This window comes from Pipra filicauda, unplaced genomic scaffold, assembly GCF_003945595.2.
Source record: "Pipra filicauda isolate LSUMZ 115617 unplaced genomic scaffold, ASM394559v2 scaffold152_size1767362_pilon, whole genome shotgun sequence".
In the NCBI taxonomy this organism is placed as follows: domain Eukaryota; kingdom Metazoa; phylum Chordata; class Aves; order Passeriformes; family Pipridae; genus Pipra; species Pipra filicauda.
Window position 1 is genome coordinate 1,364,402 of NW_024104018.1, and position 16,982 is coordinate 1,381,383.

Genomic DNA, 16,982 nt, shown 5'->3' on the forward strand with positions numbered 1-16,982 from the left:
CAACTCTCCGTGGCTTTTGCAGGAAAGCTGAGTTAGAACAAGAGCCAAAAGAGATGGAGAATCCCTGGGAAAGCAAAAAGGTTAATAAATCTTTTGTTCTAAGAAGGCAGTTTGGTAGGAAGAAATGCAATGATCTGAGAAGCACTAATGACTTGCTTTTCAGGCAGTAATCCCTCCCCGAGGAGAGGTAGCTCCGCTACGTGAGGATTAGGCAACAAAATGCCACACTGACAACTTCAAACTACTCAAGAGCCAAGTTATTCTTATTTCTCTCTGCAGGTCAGCCATGAGAACCAGCCCAAGAGACAAGGAAGGGGCTCAGTCTCCTTTTTGAGCTCTTTTTCCCTCCTGCAGCAGCCTCAGAGGCAGGTCCTGCCCGGAGGGTTCAGCACCACCAGCCTGATCCCCCAACGTGCCACGATAACTGCCTGTGTAGAGCTTTACGGAGCTCCCAATCTGGGTGGAAATACCAGTTTCTGGAGCTCCCAATCCGGGTGGAAAGAGCCATAAATATCCACCCAACAGCACAGCTCAGCCGGGTTCAGTTTGGCGTCGTCACCCGCCCCCTCCCCTGCTGGCCCCGAAGGATCGCGCGCGGGGGCCGCGCTCCTGCAGAGCAAGGAGGTGTCGAGTCCCACGTCCTCGGCGTGGTGGGGAGGCTGCCAGCTCTATTTCTGCACCACAAACCGGCCCACCTTGTTTAGGAACACGGCTCTCCTGGGGATCCCCCGGGGATCCGCTGCAGGGGACGAGGCTCGGGAACGCGCCGCGATTCCCGTCAGCGGTTGCACAACGCGGTCGGGTCACGAAAGAGCCAAAAGAAGGAATTGCACAAGTGAAGAGCTTTTTGGAAGGGAACCCGGTCGTGGCCACCTGCCAAAGTTGTTTTCCAGGGATCAAATGGTGCTGAAGTGAAACATCTGACCAAGTCCAGCCCACAAGTGGAAATACTTCCGATTTACCCCTTGCTTGCTTTAGCAACTGGGGAGCTGTGGATCATCTCACTGGAGCAGGAGATCATCCTACTGACCCCCAAATCCAACTGGGCTCCTCCTGCACATGTCACCTCAGCCCAGGTTCTTGTTTTAGAGGGGTAAACCTCGGGGCCTTCCCCCTGCTCAGAGGTTTCAACCACCAGTGGCCAAAGCTGGCAAGAAACACGTTCTCATGTGAACAACAAAACTGGCAGTTCTGGTCTGAAGGAAATGGTAAAACTGGGAGCAGTAAGAGAAAAAGAAACCTTGCCAAGGCTAGTGGTTTTGGACAGAATGAGCAGCTTTCTTTTTTAAAGTTAAAAGAAAAATGTAGATAAATCAAGACATTTCCATCTTTCGTCCCCTCAGAGTGAAATAAAGGAGGGAATAAATTCCACTGTGCTGGTGGAATTAAAGAAGGGCAGTGATTAACACTGGGAAATTGAAAATGGGGTTTATCTCCTTTCTGGAGGAGCCTAAGGATGTTTTCAGAGTACATTTACCAGTGCCTTCCCAATCCACCCCATCTGACCTGTGACCACACTTGGGTGTGCCACAGGAGTGATGTAAAACCAAGGCTGCGCCCACTGAATGGGCCAAAAATTCATTACAAACTTTGAGGGGTGGAGGGGGGGCTCTCAAAAGTAAAACTGAGGCTTCCAAGAAGTTATTCCCTTGTCCTAACCTACTCCTCAGCCTCACCAAGCCCAAGGAAGCAGCAGATCAGAGGTTGGAAAAGAGAGAACAGAGGATCTGCTGAGGGTCTACAAACCCCAGGAGAAGGTCTGTAGGTCATGTTGCTCTGCCAAGTGTGAACAAACACCAGCTGTGCCATGGGCAGGTGCCAGGAAAAACACCCCAAGAACCTGGACTGGGGAACTGGTGATGTGGGACCACAAGGGTTAAGATGAAGACAAAAGCACCACTGAAATAGTGGCCCAGCTGCTCCTCCGGCACTTGGAGTTCTGGTAAAGACACCAAAAACCTACAAGAGCACCGAGAGGAACCACAGAGCTAGTTAAATATTAATTGGGAACACCCTTTCTGGACAGAGATTCCAAGTCACTGAAGGAGGAGTGGATCTGTTTGGCTCCTGGTGACTCAATCCTGGACCAGTGACCTACAAGGTGTATTTAAGCTCAGTAATCAGGAGCTCATCAATCTGACACATGGACTCACCTGCTGGAGAGACCAAAGGCTGAAACAAGACAAGTTCAGATGGCAAAGACAAGGGAGATTTTTAGGCATGAGGCTAATTAACCCCTCACTCCTGTAATTAGAGCATCTACAAACCTGCTTGGTCATGAGAAATGGGAGAGAAAGATCAGGGCAGTGCAAGGATGTCACAAGAACGAGGGAGATAAACAACTGCTGGGATTTCTACCTGACTTCAGAGCTGCAGAGTGAACACACAGACCTCAGGAGACCCAGAAGTGAGACAACTGGAAGCTCTCCTGCCTCAACTTCCAACTGCATCCACGATGTCCCAACGGTGGCAGACAACAGGCACATCCCCGGGCTGGGAATGAGCCTTTGCTGAACTCACAGCACAACCTGAGCACATGAAGCCTTTCAAAATTCACCTTTAGAGGCAAAGCAAAGCAAACCACACTTGTTTTCTTGCTCCAGTCTCCTCTTCCTCTGGCATTTTGGGGAAATACGCTGGATAAGTAACCCACGCTACACCCTAAAATATAATGTACAAGAGCCCAAAAGGCTGTTCAAGGGGAAGAATGATTCCCATTCAAATCACACCCCCCTTCCCAGCCTGTAGCTCAGCACAACTATGCCCAAATCACACAAGTGTTAATGAACTACCACACAAAGGCCATTTCCACTACGAGGCAATTACTTGTTTTTTTTTTTTAATTCAAAAAAAAAAAAATGGTATTTTAATAAATACTGCAGAAACATTAACCAAACATACAAAGTGACTTCAACAATTTAAAAAAAAAAAAGTAATGAATGTCCTGCTTTATGACAGTTATAACTTATTTTTTTCCACAATATTTAAATACAGAAAGAAGCACTTACCAGCTATTTTGTAATACTGCCCTAAGAGCACTGTTGCATCAGTTAAAAGCTTATTATGGTGGCAAAAACGTCTTTTAGTGGGAAATAACCAGAATGGGAGTGTTTGTTTTTTTTTCTTCTTTTCTCAGCTGAAACAAAGTGCCAGGAACACACACACAGAACTGAGTTTTAATTAAGAGTTAATAATCATGGCAAACCCTTCACCTTTGCACAAGTGAACGCAGCTTTTAACACTTCAAAAATGAAGCATCACCCTTGGGAATGAAATGCTTGTCCTCCACAAGCAGCAACCACACTGGGCAGAGCTTAAGAGTCTCCTTCTTTTGAGAGAAGTTTAGTGGGTCAGGGAGTTGCAAACACACTTTAAAAAGGCTGATTTATTCAGTGGAACAACATTAAGCCAAAAGGAATTTGCCTCAACCGGTTTCCCCCGTGTTCCATGACTGGTGTCTGGATACTTGTGGGTTCATTTGAAAGACTAAGGGCAGCATCCAGTTCCCACTGGGGACCTCTTAAGGCCTCACAGTTCTTCAGACCCCATTTCCTCACCCATCTGCAGCAGGAGATGGCTGTTCCCCCCCCCCCCCAGTTGAAGAGCATCACCAAAGATGCCCTGGCTCTGCTGGCTCATTTGCAGATTTTTTGGGGGGGGGGGGGTTCCTTTTGCAACCACATCCCAGAACAGCCCTTCTCCGCAGGGTTTATCCCGGGATCCCTCCCAGCTTTCCAGCTCCTGCCAGGAGCACAGGAGGCTGGGGGGCTTCTTCCCCAGGTGGGCAGTAAGGCTTTAGGGAATTCTCCTGGTTGTAAAACCAAGGATCATTAGTCAATCCTAGCTCTTAGCACCTTGCACTGGGACCTACAGCGACGTACCCACACACAACACCACGACTGGAGGCCACTGCCACCCCACGCCACGACCACAGAGAGGAACAGCAAGCCAGAGTCCTGCAAAAGGGGGGCAGGAGCTGTGCCCCCACGCCCCCAAAATTCCATCCATTTCCACCTAGAATGCTGGGAATCCTCCAACAGGTGTCTTCATCCCCAGCGTGGATCACACAGAACTCCAGACTCTTCCCACACAGCGTTTTCCTCCAGGTGACACACGAGCCTCGGAATCCTCTCCATTTTCACAATGAGCTACTAAAAAAAAATTAGATCATATCCTTTGGAAAACCCAACTAGAAGGTCACAGGGGTAAGTTCCTTAATGAGAAGGGCACGTTAATAACGTCTTCATGAAAAAAAAAAAACCCCAAACATTAAAGTATTATTTTAATGAAATCAAAGCGGTAGCATCCAGGAGCAGAGCGTTAATAAAAAGAAACGAGCACTGTCCACGACATCTCTCCTTTGCAGTGTTGTTTTCCCATTCACTCTTCTCTCAGCAACATTCAAACATTTTGTTTCCCTTTTATTCTTTTTTTTGGCATTTTCTTCAACGTGTCATTTCCTGATGCCACCTCAAGAGCCTTTTTTTTTTTTTTCTTCTAAGCACAGTCTCACCCACCAGGCGAAGTCTCCATTAAAGCCCCTCATTAAAACACCACGTGGCTTTTGTACTTCATTGAGCCTCCAACCCCCTCCTGGACGTTCTCCTCCTCCTCCAGGGAAAAAAATCCAAAGGTCCTTCACATCACTGTGCAACTCTTTGCTTTGTCCTTTCTCAAGTCTGTGGCCACTGTGGACAGTTCTGGCCTGCCGGGCATGTGTGAGATTCGCTTTGTCGCCCTCTGCGACTTGTTCCGTTTCACGTTTTTGTTTGTTTTGTTCACACAAGCCAAGGTGGCGACGTGAAAAATGTCTCTGACGCTGTTTTCTGACTGCAGGGCTGAGCACTCGATGTACGTGGCTGCTCCAATCTGCTTGGCCATATTTGCACCCTGAGGGGAAACACAAAAAAAACCAACATGTGATCAATACTAAGGTTCTGAGGGAGCCAAAGCAAAGCTCATAATTACTTTGCAGAGCTTTTTTTTCATTTATTTTTTTTTTGGTGAAAACCAAAGCCAAGTCTCCAGCAGCTAATTTTGCAAAATAAACAGTTTGGCTTCCCAGGATGAGTTGAACAAGTATCCAACCATTCAGACAGAAACTGGAAGAGGAGAGAAACTCTTGCAAACAAGTGCAAAAAGCCTAAAGAGTCTTAGTCTGGCCTATTTAGCACTTTCCCCTTAATTTGCCTGTTTAGCACTTTCACCTTTAGCAATATCACCTTAACATGGGATCAATACTAAGATTTGGAGGGAGCCAAAGCAAAGCTCACAATTCCTTTTCAGTGCTGAGGTTTTTTTTGGTGAAAACCAAAGCTAAAGCTCCAGCAGCTAATTTTGCAAAATAAAATAATTGTGAGTTTTGCTTCCCAGGATGAGTTGAACAAGTATCCAACCATTTAGACAGAAACTGGAATATTAGAGAAACTCAGTGACTTCCAAACAAGAGCAAAAAGCCTAAAGAGTCTTAGTGGGGCCTCTTTAGCAGTTTCACCTCAGCTTGAATCCACGAATTACATGCTCCTGGAAAAGGTCTGGAGCTGGCAGCTCCCAGATTTAAGCCTATCTCCAAGGATTCTGGGCCTTAAGGAATAACCAGCTGCCCCTGTTAAAGCAAAGTTCATAGGGAAATGTGCTGTGGGCTGTTGGCTCAGGGATGGTTCTATCAACATCTAACCAGGGAATAGGGAAAAGATGGAAAAAAAGGACATTAGGGGTTAGAGGAGCCCTTCTTTTTTGAGTTTGAGGGCACTAAAAGTCAAAGCAGGGATGTTTGTTCCAGCAGCACAAAGAAAACAACACGTGACACCCACAGATGACAATGACCCAATATCCTGTTGTGGATTTTGCTCCTGGGACACAATACAGCATTATGTGAAAAAATGGAGTTGTCTCAGTGGAATTTTACTTCTGGGGGATGAATCTTTGGTGAAGTTATGAAACCCAACCACATCCTTGACGTGCCACTCCTCACATATTCGTGGGCACGAGCTGGTCCAACCCCTCCTCTTTGTTCTTGGCCAGGCTGATGGCACCAACCTCATCAGATCCAGTTGTCAATCCTCACTGTTTACCCTGCAGTGATGCAGCCACTTTATCAATTTGAAGTGGGAGTGGCTGATAGAGGAGTATTGGCTTGCAGGACAAGCCCTCCCCACAGTCAAACACCTCAGCTCCTACCAACCCACGCCGTGGAGCCTCGGCAATGTTTGCTCAGGTGTAGCTCAGTGGAAGTGGGTAACACACAGGAGGGGGGTGTCACCACCAGGCCTTTATCCTCCCAGTGCTTCCTTATGAACTCCAGAGGAAGGGGAAAGCCCCACTAAGCTCTCTGATCCCGTGTTGACTTAGCCAGGGGAGGGAATTTAAGATTAAGCCGTGTCTCGACCCCGGAGGACCCAGCGCAGGAGTGTTGGGTTTGTTTCGTGCCACCAGGAATTTGGCAGCCACAAAATACACCAAACACTGCTCAGTCCAAGCTTTTGCTTACAAAGACTAGAGAGGAAATTATGGGCTTCCCTGGAACACACACAATTTTCCCTTTGGATGCCAAGGAGTAGCTCCTGGCTCAGCCCTTGGTCTTCAGCTGACTCCTTTTCCTCAGGGGTACAGGCTGAGCTGTGAGTCCAGGGGTGAATCCACCTCCAGGGGAAAAATTCCACCTGCCAGCAGATTTTTGATCACTCCCTGATCACTCAAGGGGTGAGACTGGGTGATTTTACTGAAGTACTGCAATTTCTCAATTTAAACATGCTGCAGGAGCAGCAGTAGCAATCCCATATTAGGAGCTGTTGGTTTGGGAATCTCAGATCGTGAATAAAACATCAAAAACTGGTTGATAGCACAGGATAAAGACACTGAAGTGGCTTCTAGAGGTACCACTCCTCCCTCCTACAGGGTGGATCTGTCACCACCACTGTGATTCAGCTGCAGTGATCACACACATGTGAGTAATAAAGGCAAGTTGACCTCAGAGCCCAGTTTTCCCATCCCTGCTTTCCCACGACCTGATTCCTTTCCCTTTCACACCTCGATTTTTCTATCCTCTAATAGCTCCAGACTTCTCACTTCCCCAGCAGCTCAGAACACTTCTGAATTAAGGTGCTTTCTGGCTTTGCTGCCACCTTCAGAGGGGCTACGAGGTGCCTTCCCAGCTATTTTAAGGTATCAAGATTTTAAAAGGGACAGATTAGATGCAAACACCTGTTGTGATGACAAGTCAAATGAATGCCATTCAAACCTAAGACATTTTGGGCAATTTTACCAATCTGTCAGTAAATAAGATGTGTCAGCTCTCAGTTCCTCTTTGGTGTCCTCAGGGGCAGAATGAGTTAAGTTTATTTACAATTCATTTAAAAATCTCTTTGCAACCAATAAGGCTACAATCTTATGGTGTTTAAAGCCATGATGTGTTGTGGGGCTGCAGGATTTCCTGCTGCATCCAATCTGTGGGCAGGCTTTGCCTTTGCTCATCCCTTTCGAATTCACCTCCTAGAGCACACCTGCCTTCCAGGATGTCAACAAGGGGGGAGAAATTGTTCCTAAAGATGGCTACAGTGACAGAAAAGGGGTTTATCTTCCACCCTTCAGTCCAAGGAAGGCTGTGGCACACACCTGGTCGTAGGACACGGGGGTCTGCCTGTGGTTGGAGAGCTCCACCAGCGTGGTGACATCCGTGCGCAGATCCGACTTGCAGCCCACCAAGAGCATCTTGGTGTTGGGGCAAAACTCCTGGATTTCACCTTTCCACTGTAAAATTAAGTTGTTGTTATAAGCCAGGTGGTTAAATGTTTAAATCCACAAGCAGCAATAGATAGGAGATGAAGTTTAATAAGCCATGACATCCCACACAGAAATATTCTCCCGTAATTGTTCTGCCTCGGAGCTGATTTCTGAAGGCATCAGCTCCAGCACAACCCAGTCAGGGATGAAATCTTAGTATCTCACACACTCATTCATTCCACTGACTTACTAAGCAAGAGGAAATGAGATTATTTACCTACATGAGTAAAGGTTTGCAGACCTGTTGCTTCTCACACCCAGCCAGAGATATTTGATATCTGGTGTCGCCACGTTCAGTGGGTCCTCAAGACAGAGCTACCACAAAATAAGCACTGCTAAATATTGGCTCAGGGCTAAATCCTCACACCTAGAACTGGACAAATCTGTCAAAGGTTCAACCTGTGAACCATCAAAAAGCCCTTCAAACAGAACTTGTGACATATCCCTTGTTTTCCTCCCTCTCTACAAAGTCATTCTGAGAACACAAGAGAGCCAAAAATTCAGCAGAAGGTTGTGAACAGATGAGAATCCCTAACAGGTTAAAAACACAAGAAAGTCAAAAATTTCACAGCATAATCCCTGATCAGATGATAATCCCTAAAATCTAAGGTTATAATTTGGGTTTAAAAGCATATTAAGAAAAATTTACACAATGAGGCAACCTTATAGTAACCAACATTATCAGAGAGAATAAAAACACAGTTCTGGATGGTTCTTGGCACAGTTTGTAGCTGAGAGACTAGTTTTTGAGCATTTTCTGTAGGCTATTCAGAGCATTGTTTGCCACTTTATCCCAGTGAGACAAGAACCACTGGCCCCAGCTACAGAAAAAAGAGGAACTTCAGGTCATTAAGCCTTAAAAAACAGTGCAAAGTTGAGTCATGCTCAGCAAGGGGAGCACCAGGACCACCTTGAACACAAGAGCCTGATTATCAAAATTCAATGTTTTCCCTCATGGAAAGTCTGACTCTGAATCTTGGGTCACTCAGATTGTATTTCCATGCCACTGCTTGGTCTGCTGGTGGCTTCCAGAGGCATTTGTCACTGGCTGAGGAATTATGTAAAGCCATGGCAGGAGTCCAAGCCCTTGGCTGGCACGTTTTAACCACCTGTACAACATGGCCAAGTTTCTCAATCCTGTCTCTTACAGGAGCATCACGTGAGAGACAATTCCTTGCTGCACCTCACACCACCCTCAGCAACTCCCTGCTGTCTAAGGGCTGAGGAATGAGAATTTCCTTCAGCCCTCAACATCCATTAGCAGAGCTTTTGTTTCCAATTAATTCACCCCTCTCAAACAAACAGAGCTCGAATTCCAGCCCTGCAAAGCACTGCCACAAAGTGAAGTTTCCAGTGGAGGAACAGCAGCACTGATTTAAAGACAAGAAAACACATCTAACAGTTTTATGCTCAAATGTTTCCCAAAACTTGCCTTTTTTAGGACACTGTCGAGAGTTTCTGGCCTACTGATGTCAAAGCAGATCAGGACAGCATCAGAATCTGGGTAGGAGAGGGGACGGACATTGTCATAATAAGGAGACCCTGCAGGGAAACAAACAACATTTTTGTTAGTTTATATTTTATTTTCTGCACTTGCTCAAGCTTATTGAGAAAGTTTAGAGGAGTTTTCAGTTAAACTCTTTAACAGCACCCAGCTGTTTTTTTTTCTCCAACAGAATAGTATTCCCCAAACACTCATCATTGTTCATTTTCCCCACTTTCCTATTGTTTCTCACCTCCAAAAGCAGCAGCTTTCCCAAGTAATTCAGAGTGATGGCACCCCAGTGATCCAACTCCCACCAAAAGCCTCCCAACAACAAGGAGAGGGAAATAGGGTCAGCCTAAGTTTAAGTCCCAGCATTAACCTGCAGGGATCTGACTTGGGAGAACAAATCCTTGAACTCCAAAAGGCTTTCTCAAAGGAGATTTGCCACACTTGTGCTTCCATGGAAAAACAAAAACCACACAAAGCTTGGAAATTCAGCAGTTTTGATTTGTCTAACAGTTAATTTAAAACAAACAGCTCCAAGGGCAAAAAAGCCTCGTTAGTTGTCATGGATATTGGGAATTTTTAGATGAAATTCTTGCTTCCACTTAAAGCATTTATTGCAGGAGTCCAGCAGGAAGGAATCCCAGTCCTGTAGGCAGGCAAGTTGTCTGTCACAAAAAGCCTCATTAATCTGTAAACCAATAAATGCTTGCAATAAATGTTTATGTTTAGCCCATAAACCGGATTTTTATCAAGGAGATCAAAGCTAATTTAGTGATCTGGGGGAACAGATGCAGGCACAATATTGCACTTTGGGCATGTTTTACTTGCAGAGCTGGGAAGGGCTTTCTTTGAGAATGCTCAGGATGTGCAGAGTTACAAATACATCAGAAATGTCATTTTAATCAGCTGGTGAATCTTGCAACAGGTTTGGGGAAATAAAATCTTCCTTTTTTTTTCTCTAAGAAAGAGGAAGCCAGCATCTGGTTTGGCCTGAAGTTTGCTGTGCTTCACCACCTGAGGAGAACGCATTTCTGATTTAAAAAGGTGCTTAAACCAGTTAAGTGGCTCAATAGGGCAAGAGCTTAGGCTTTAAAATGCATGCCTGGAACTTAAAACTCATAACACGCCCTTATTTCTGTATTTATTTTTTTTTTCTCAGGAGCCTCCAACCCAGCACAGGACACACTCAACAAAACCACGGCTTTTGGGGGGGGGTTATCAGCTAATTATGCCACCAATTTCCCAGCTCTCTGGGACTAATTGGCTGGAAGGCCTCAGAGGCTGAGGGATTAGGGAAATTCTTTGAGTTTTTAAGTGACAGGCAGCTCCTGCCATTGCACAAGGCAGAGCAGGGGATGGTGTGAACAGTATGACTTCAGTTGGGCAGCTTCTACAGCACTGAAAGGAGTCAAGAATCCCAGGAATGTTGTTTTTGAAGTGAAGGGTAACACATGGGGAATGAAGCCTTACCAAACTAGGTAGCAGAAGGTAATTTGTTGCACGAGGCTGTTTTATTCAAATGCTCATCTTCATAAATGATGTCAAGCTGACAAAGAGGCAGCTGTCAAGAACTGCTCTTCACACCACAGTTAACTGAATTCAGCACTAAATGACATGTTGGGGACAACTCTGAGGGAGGTGACCCGTAGTAAACTACTCACTGGAGCTCAGCTCCGCTCCCAGGGACTATCAATGAGCATTTTCCCTACTAATTACTCCCCAGCTATCTCCAGCACTGCTATTACAGCTCCATCCTGCAGCCCCAGGGCCAAGTTATTCCTCCTGGAGCCCCAGGGGCCAAGGGATGTGCCCTGGACAGAGGAACTGCAGGACAATGTGCCATAAACTGGCCAAAGCCCAGCCCATCTCCCCGCTAGCGTGTAAGGGCAGGATGGAAGAGCTTTAATGCCAAGTGGTTGCTGGCTGGAAAGGAGGCTCAAAAAAAAAAAAAAAGCCTCACCCAGAAACTAATTCCTCAGACACATACCTATCTCCTCACTCAGCAGGCTCCAGGGATACAACACACCATATATGTCCACCAGCACGTATTTATGTATACACAGAGTCACCACCTCCAGCCCTGAGACTCCTTCCCACCCCGTCAGCTGGAGCTTTGAGGGTTTTGCTCCTCAGCTTTTCCCTCTGGAGCTCTCCTGGTAAAGATGCTGAGCTGGGATAAATGTATTTTTCAAGGCCAAGAGGAATATCCAACACCTTTTCTCTGGCAGAACAAACAGGAACCGTTTAAACTACTCGGGCTGCAGGATCCACAAAGGAAATTTCCTGCTCCCATTCAGCAGCAATAACTGAGCCTTTATTGCTGTGCAAATAAAAGAGGGGCTGCAGCTCTCACTGTGCAGGCCTATTCAGGCTGGCATTTCATCCCCGAGCCCAGAGAAACCCTCAGAAGGCAGGAATGCCAGGAATGAGGCTCACTCAAGTCTGAACAGCCAACTCCAGCTCGCTCTTTTTCATGTTGAGTTCGCAGAGTTGAAGCCGTGCCAACCCTCGAAAACAGAAGGAAAATGTAGGGCTGGAGCAGTGGCACTTGTGGAGGAAAAAAAGAAAAATCAGCCTATTTGTTTTTGGGATCCTGCTCCTACAAAATAAAACATCTTTGGCGAGGACAACACGGGTGATTTTTCAGTTTTAGCAAGGAATTGCTGATAGTTCATCTCTCTCTGTGCTGGGAGTCTATTCCAGCTGCAACCCTCTTTTTTTTTTTTATTTGTTTGGCAGCTTAAATAATTTAAGGCAAAATACTTGAAACATTAAGAACGATCTACTCTTGAACCCTTAGATTTGGTGCAAAGTCCAACATAAATTCAGCTTTTAAACTGAAATCAAACCCCTCCCTAGCAATGTTGGTCTAGAGTGGATACTCTAGACATTCAAGCTTAGGCTTACATGTTGTTATCTTAATAAATAATAGAATTATATCATTACTAGCTAGAGAATACTGGATGTTTTGGTGGTTTAGCACTGCTCTAAGGTGCTAAATCAGGGAGAGCTGTTTGTCTGGAGGATCCAAAGCCACCAGCAGCTCCAAGCAGGAGGCTCAGCCCCACGTCCCACCACCTGCCCGTGGGCCTTGAGGCAAGTGATGCTCAGTAACAGGCAAGACTTTCCTATTTCCACACCACCAGGCTTCAGGTCTTTGTAGCCTTTTGGAGTCCAGTCAAGTGAAAGAACAACAGATGAGCAGCAGCATTTTCACTCCCGAACCCTTGGGCTCACTTAATTATCAGCTCCAGAGAAAACACATCAAACACACAGTGGCTGCTCCAAGGAGCTGATTCACTGCTGCTGGTTTTCCTCCTTCCAAAACACTTGGCTGCTCTGGAGTTCAGGTGATTTTTCTGGGCTATCACAGAACCTGTGATCTCCAAGCACACGAGGATCACAAAATCCAGGGCATCTTCGGCGTTCTCATCAAAGAAAACAGGACTTTGGCAGGTGATTTGATTTTAATTCCAATTAAAATTAAAAACAAAAATCAAAAATAAGAAAACTAGTTACTGTTGCTCTGCCATTAAAATAAGAAAAATCACACGGTTCAACTTCCAAGTGGGACTGGAAGGCAAAGGAAGAAACCGGACATTTCCTTTAAAGTGGTTACTGCCAGGGAACTTTGGGAATTAGGAACTTTAATTCCTCTAAGTTTCAGTCTCGGGAAAGAGAGACAGCACAAACTTCATAATTAATATTCTGCTTCTCTATGGACACTGAGTACATTGCATACATCCAAATCCCAGCAAAGCCAACTTGACTTAAAGCTCCGAGGCCCTTCTGGATTTAATTACCTGCTAATCCCCAGCAGTGCCCAAGTATTTCTGGCCCTGTTGTGAATTATTTTATTGGAGTATCCAGTGCAGTTTCCACGGTTCAAGCAATAAAAAAAGCCCTAAAATACATTTTAGGGAGACCCAGGTATGAATACCTAATTAATGTATGTGATTCCTATGCCACAGCTGCTGTTGTCCAAGCAAGAAATATAAATATCACTTTCAATGGAAAAAGCCAAAAAACTTGGTAATTAGATTAGACCATGACAGATAAAGACAGATAACTAATAGAGAAGTGTTCCACTACTGTGCAAGTACAAAATGAAGCTTTAACCTGGAGAAATTCTAACATTGTACCTCCCAAAACAAGCCCACAGCTGCCAAACAGCTCCAAACTACCACATGTTACCACAGAGTGGAATAATTTATGGTGCAGGGAGATTGCAACCAGACATTCCTGCTTTGAGAGGAGGCTTGGTAGTCCAAAACCCAATTGAAATTCAAGTTGGCAAGTGCTTCCCTTAATGCTGTGGCTAATTTAAATCCTTCTAATGACTTGCAGAACTAGACAGTACCAGAAAACATTTGAATAATGAACCTTCCCCTTCCACTCTTTACTTGTAAGAGTGTGTTGTGTCTTGGATATGCCCATAGGAATATGAGACAACAACAGCTTCCCAATAAACTGCCAGTCAGCTCTAAACTTTCCTATCAGCTGCATGACTCCTAAACTTTGTACCTAAGGGTCCTCTAGTAAAAAACACATTGTTATTATACAATAAAGAATTATAAACAGCAGGGCCTGTTCTCACCCTAACACGAGACTGTTTTAACCCACAGCTTTTCTCATTTTCCCAGTGAGCAAAAAAAAAAACAAACTGGAAGTCAAGTATATCCTTCCAAAGGATTCACTGCAAAACCCAATTTTAATTCAAGGAAGGGAATAAAAGGTAAAGTAGCCTGTTAGATGCTCCCAGTTGGAGAAGAGTTAAAGAAAAGCTGGACAATAAGCACTTGAAAGTATCTGCAATGTATTGCAATCAAATACCATCTTTCCCTCTCTTTCAAGAGATCCTGAAGCACCTCACCCTGACTCCAGCCAGGTTGCAATGGCCATGATCTTCCATTAGCACTTGGCAGTCAATCAGTCATATTTTTAAGTTAATTAGACCTAGCCCTGCTTCAAAAACGTCATTCAGACACATATTCTAATTCAGTAGAGGACCAGGACAAAGACTTGTAAAAATTAAATTACCAAGACTTGAAGATAATGCTAAAACACTATCTTATCTCCTGCTGGCTCTTATCTGCTGATGTGATTTTGCTCTGGGTTAATGGGTTTGGGGACTGTTGCTTCCTGCAGATGGTGAGAAGGGATGTTTATGGAGACAAAATTCCCCATCCAGACTCCTACAGGCAAAGGATCCACTCAGCAACACTTTAGAAGACCAAGTATTGGCTTTTTCAAATATTTCCTCTTAGTTTTTGGATGCCAGACAAATTACCCACTTGATCTCAAGCTTCTGACTCAACCAAATTTTCTGTTAGTTCAGGACAGTCCCAAGAGGACAAAAGGCTGCCAAGGTGTTCCTTCCACTGCATTTGCCTTTTGAAGTGCTGTGGAATATTTCATTACATGGGTGTCTCCGGCCTTTGACATCCAGATCCCAAACCTTCCCATGTCAAACAGCTTCACCTGTGTATTTTAATAGCTAAAGATAAAATTTTCCAAAATAACCATTAATTTTTAATAAGCCCTCATTCCACGGTCAAAGCCAGCTTAGTAATGAGGATGAAAGCTCAAACCAGACACACTCTGGAAGTCTGCAAGTCTCACTTGGCATAAGATGAAGAAAAAAAATCAGCTCAGAGCCACGCTGATACTGGTTGTGGGCTGAGACTGCCTTTTCCCAGTAATCGTGTTGCAAGAATTTGGAATCATTTCCTCAAGAGCACGAGGAAAGCCAACCCGCCTCCTGAACTCCTTTTTTTAAAGAGGGATTAACATTTTCATTTCTGGTAAGAGAACTGCTGTCACATTTAGCAGAAACTGCTGCCTCCAAATTCAGCATTAACGAGCCATCGCCACGGGCTGCCTGAAGAAGAAAGGGGGTTGTGTGTCCTGGCAGGTTCCTCCAGGCTTTTTTCCCAATCGGTTCAGTGGATAATGATGCTCCCACACCTCTGTTAATGGTTCATGGTGTCACTCACCCCTGGACACCTCAGAGTTCTCAGTTATCCAGAGCAGAGACACCCTGGCTGCCCACGCTCCTCTGCAGCAAGTTTAGGGGTGCATCCTCACCCCCCTGGCTCTAAGCTCAGTCCAAATTATCAAGACCTAGGAGAGTTCATGTCTTAACATGTCTTAACATGTCGACTGAGATAGCCAAGCACTAAAAACCTCAACCTTTCAGCCAGTTTTTGGCATGGTCACTGAAGATGCAACTGGATAAACGAAGAGGACCTTCAGCATTTATTTCATTATGTAGAAGGGGGATGGTTCCTTCTGCATCCTAGAGGAACAGGGATAACAGAGGAACCGGGGATAACGGCTAAAGGCTTTCCCTAAAAAAGCCTTTCCTGCCCTTAAAGACTCTCTAAAACATCGTGGGAGAAAAAAAAAAAAAAAAAAAGTCCTGTATTTTGTAAAACACCAAGTAGGCATTAAGGAGGCCACAAGGAGCTCCGAGGCGAGCTGATGTCATTTGCCATCATCGTAAAAACACCTTTACACTCTCCTGCGAGGGTTTCCAGGCAGCAGCGGGGCGAAGGTGCCGCCGGAGCTGCCCGGCTGAGCTCGCCGCAGGCAGGTGAGGACACAAACCCCTGCAATGCTGACGAATCGTCCACACCCTCAGCCAAGTATATCCTTAAAGTACATCCCGGATTAGTTTTTTTTTTTATATAAAAAAGCACCCAGGAGCAGCTGGATGCGGAGAGGGCGAGGGGCTGCGGGAGCTGCGGATCCCCCCCCCCGGGTTCCCGGGATGCGAAGGGAGCGCTCACCCGAGGTGTCCCAGAGGCTGAGCTCGATGCGCTGCGTGTCGATCTCGAAGCTCGCCGTGTAGTTCTCGAACACGGTGGGGACGTAGCTCTGCCGGGAGACAGCGCAGGGTCAGCCCGCCGGCATGGACCGACCCCAACCCCGACCCCAACCCCGACCCCATCCCGGCTCCAACCCCAAGCCCGCTGCCGTCCCTCTCACCTCGGGGAAGCAGTCCTTGGCGAAGACGTGGAGCAGCGCGGTCTTCCCGCACTGGCTGTCCCCCACCACCACGATCTTGCACTTCACGTTCTGGTTGGGATCCATCACCGCCTTGCTCGATAACTTCTGGCTCGCTCTTCTTTCCTTCATTGATCTCCGCTTAGTCCCTCGGCCGGCCACGACAGAAGAGGAAAAAAAAAAAAAAAAAAAACAAAAAAAAACAACCCACGCACAATACGGTTTCCTCGCAAAACAAAAACAAAACAAAAAAAAAAAAGGTAAAAATAATTTAAAAAAAGTGCCGAGCTGGAGGTGGCAGAGCCGCGGAGGCGCCGCCGCCGCTGCTCCCGCCCGTCCGCCCGCCGGTCCCGCGCTCACTGCTTTGTCCCCCCGCCGCACGCCCCCATTTATAGCCTCGCGCCCGCCAATCACCGCCCGCCGCCCGCGCGGGCCACGCCTCCCTCCGCCGCGCGCCGCCGGAGCACAGCGCCCCCTGGGGGAGCCGCGCGGCGGGGCAGCCCCTCGGCCAGGGGAGGGCGGCGGGAGGGCGGCGCGGCGCCCCGGGCAGCGGCGGGACAATAAAGGGCGTTTTCGTGGCGTTCTTTTTAAATTTTAGACAGGCCGTCCTCATATGTCAGCGCTACGATTGGGAATCTGCGGTATGTGGGGCTGCGTGGCCTCCAGAGGGGCGGACAGGTGGTCCAGGGTCCCTCAGGGT

At 46.4% G+C, this 16,982-nt stretch overlaps 1 protein-coding gene across 1 annotated transcript; it reads right to left on the reverse strand.

Moving 5' to 3' along the window:
- Nucleotides 1-2,822: 2,822 nt before the first annotated feature.
- On the reverse strand, nt 2,823-16,463 carry RND3 (Rho family GTPase 3). Its single transcript, XM_027733991.2, has 5 exons — nt 16,265-16,463; nt 16,066-16,153; nt 9,215-9,324; nt 7,615-7,749; nt 2,823-4,890 (listed from the first exon to the last, which is right to left on the reverse strand). Exons 1-5 carry the CDS (start codon nt 16,412-16,414, stop codon nt 4,639-4,641), a joined length of 735 nt encoding a protein of 244 aa, XP_027589792.1. The 5' UTR covers nt 16,415-16,463; the 3' UTR covers nt 2,823-4,638.
- Nucleotides 16,464-16,982: the final 519 nt, after the last annotated feature.

Bases quoted from the DNA above. Each gene is read 5' to 3' on its own strand.
- RND3 (XM_027733991.2), bottom strand. From the start codon at position 16,414: ATGAAGGAAAGAAGAGCGAGCCAGAAGTTATCGAGCAAGGCGGTGATG. The intron at 16,154-16,264 runs GTGAGAGGGACG...GTCTCCCGGCAG, and splicing joins CCAAGGACTGCTTCCCCGAG to AGCTACGTCCCCACCGTGTT. The intron at 7,750-9,214 runs GCAAGTTTTGGG...TTAATTTTACAG, and splicing joins TCGACAGTGTCCTAAAAAAG to TGGAAAGGTGAAATCCAGGA.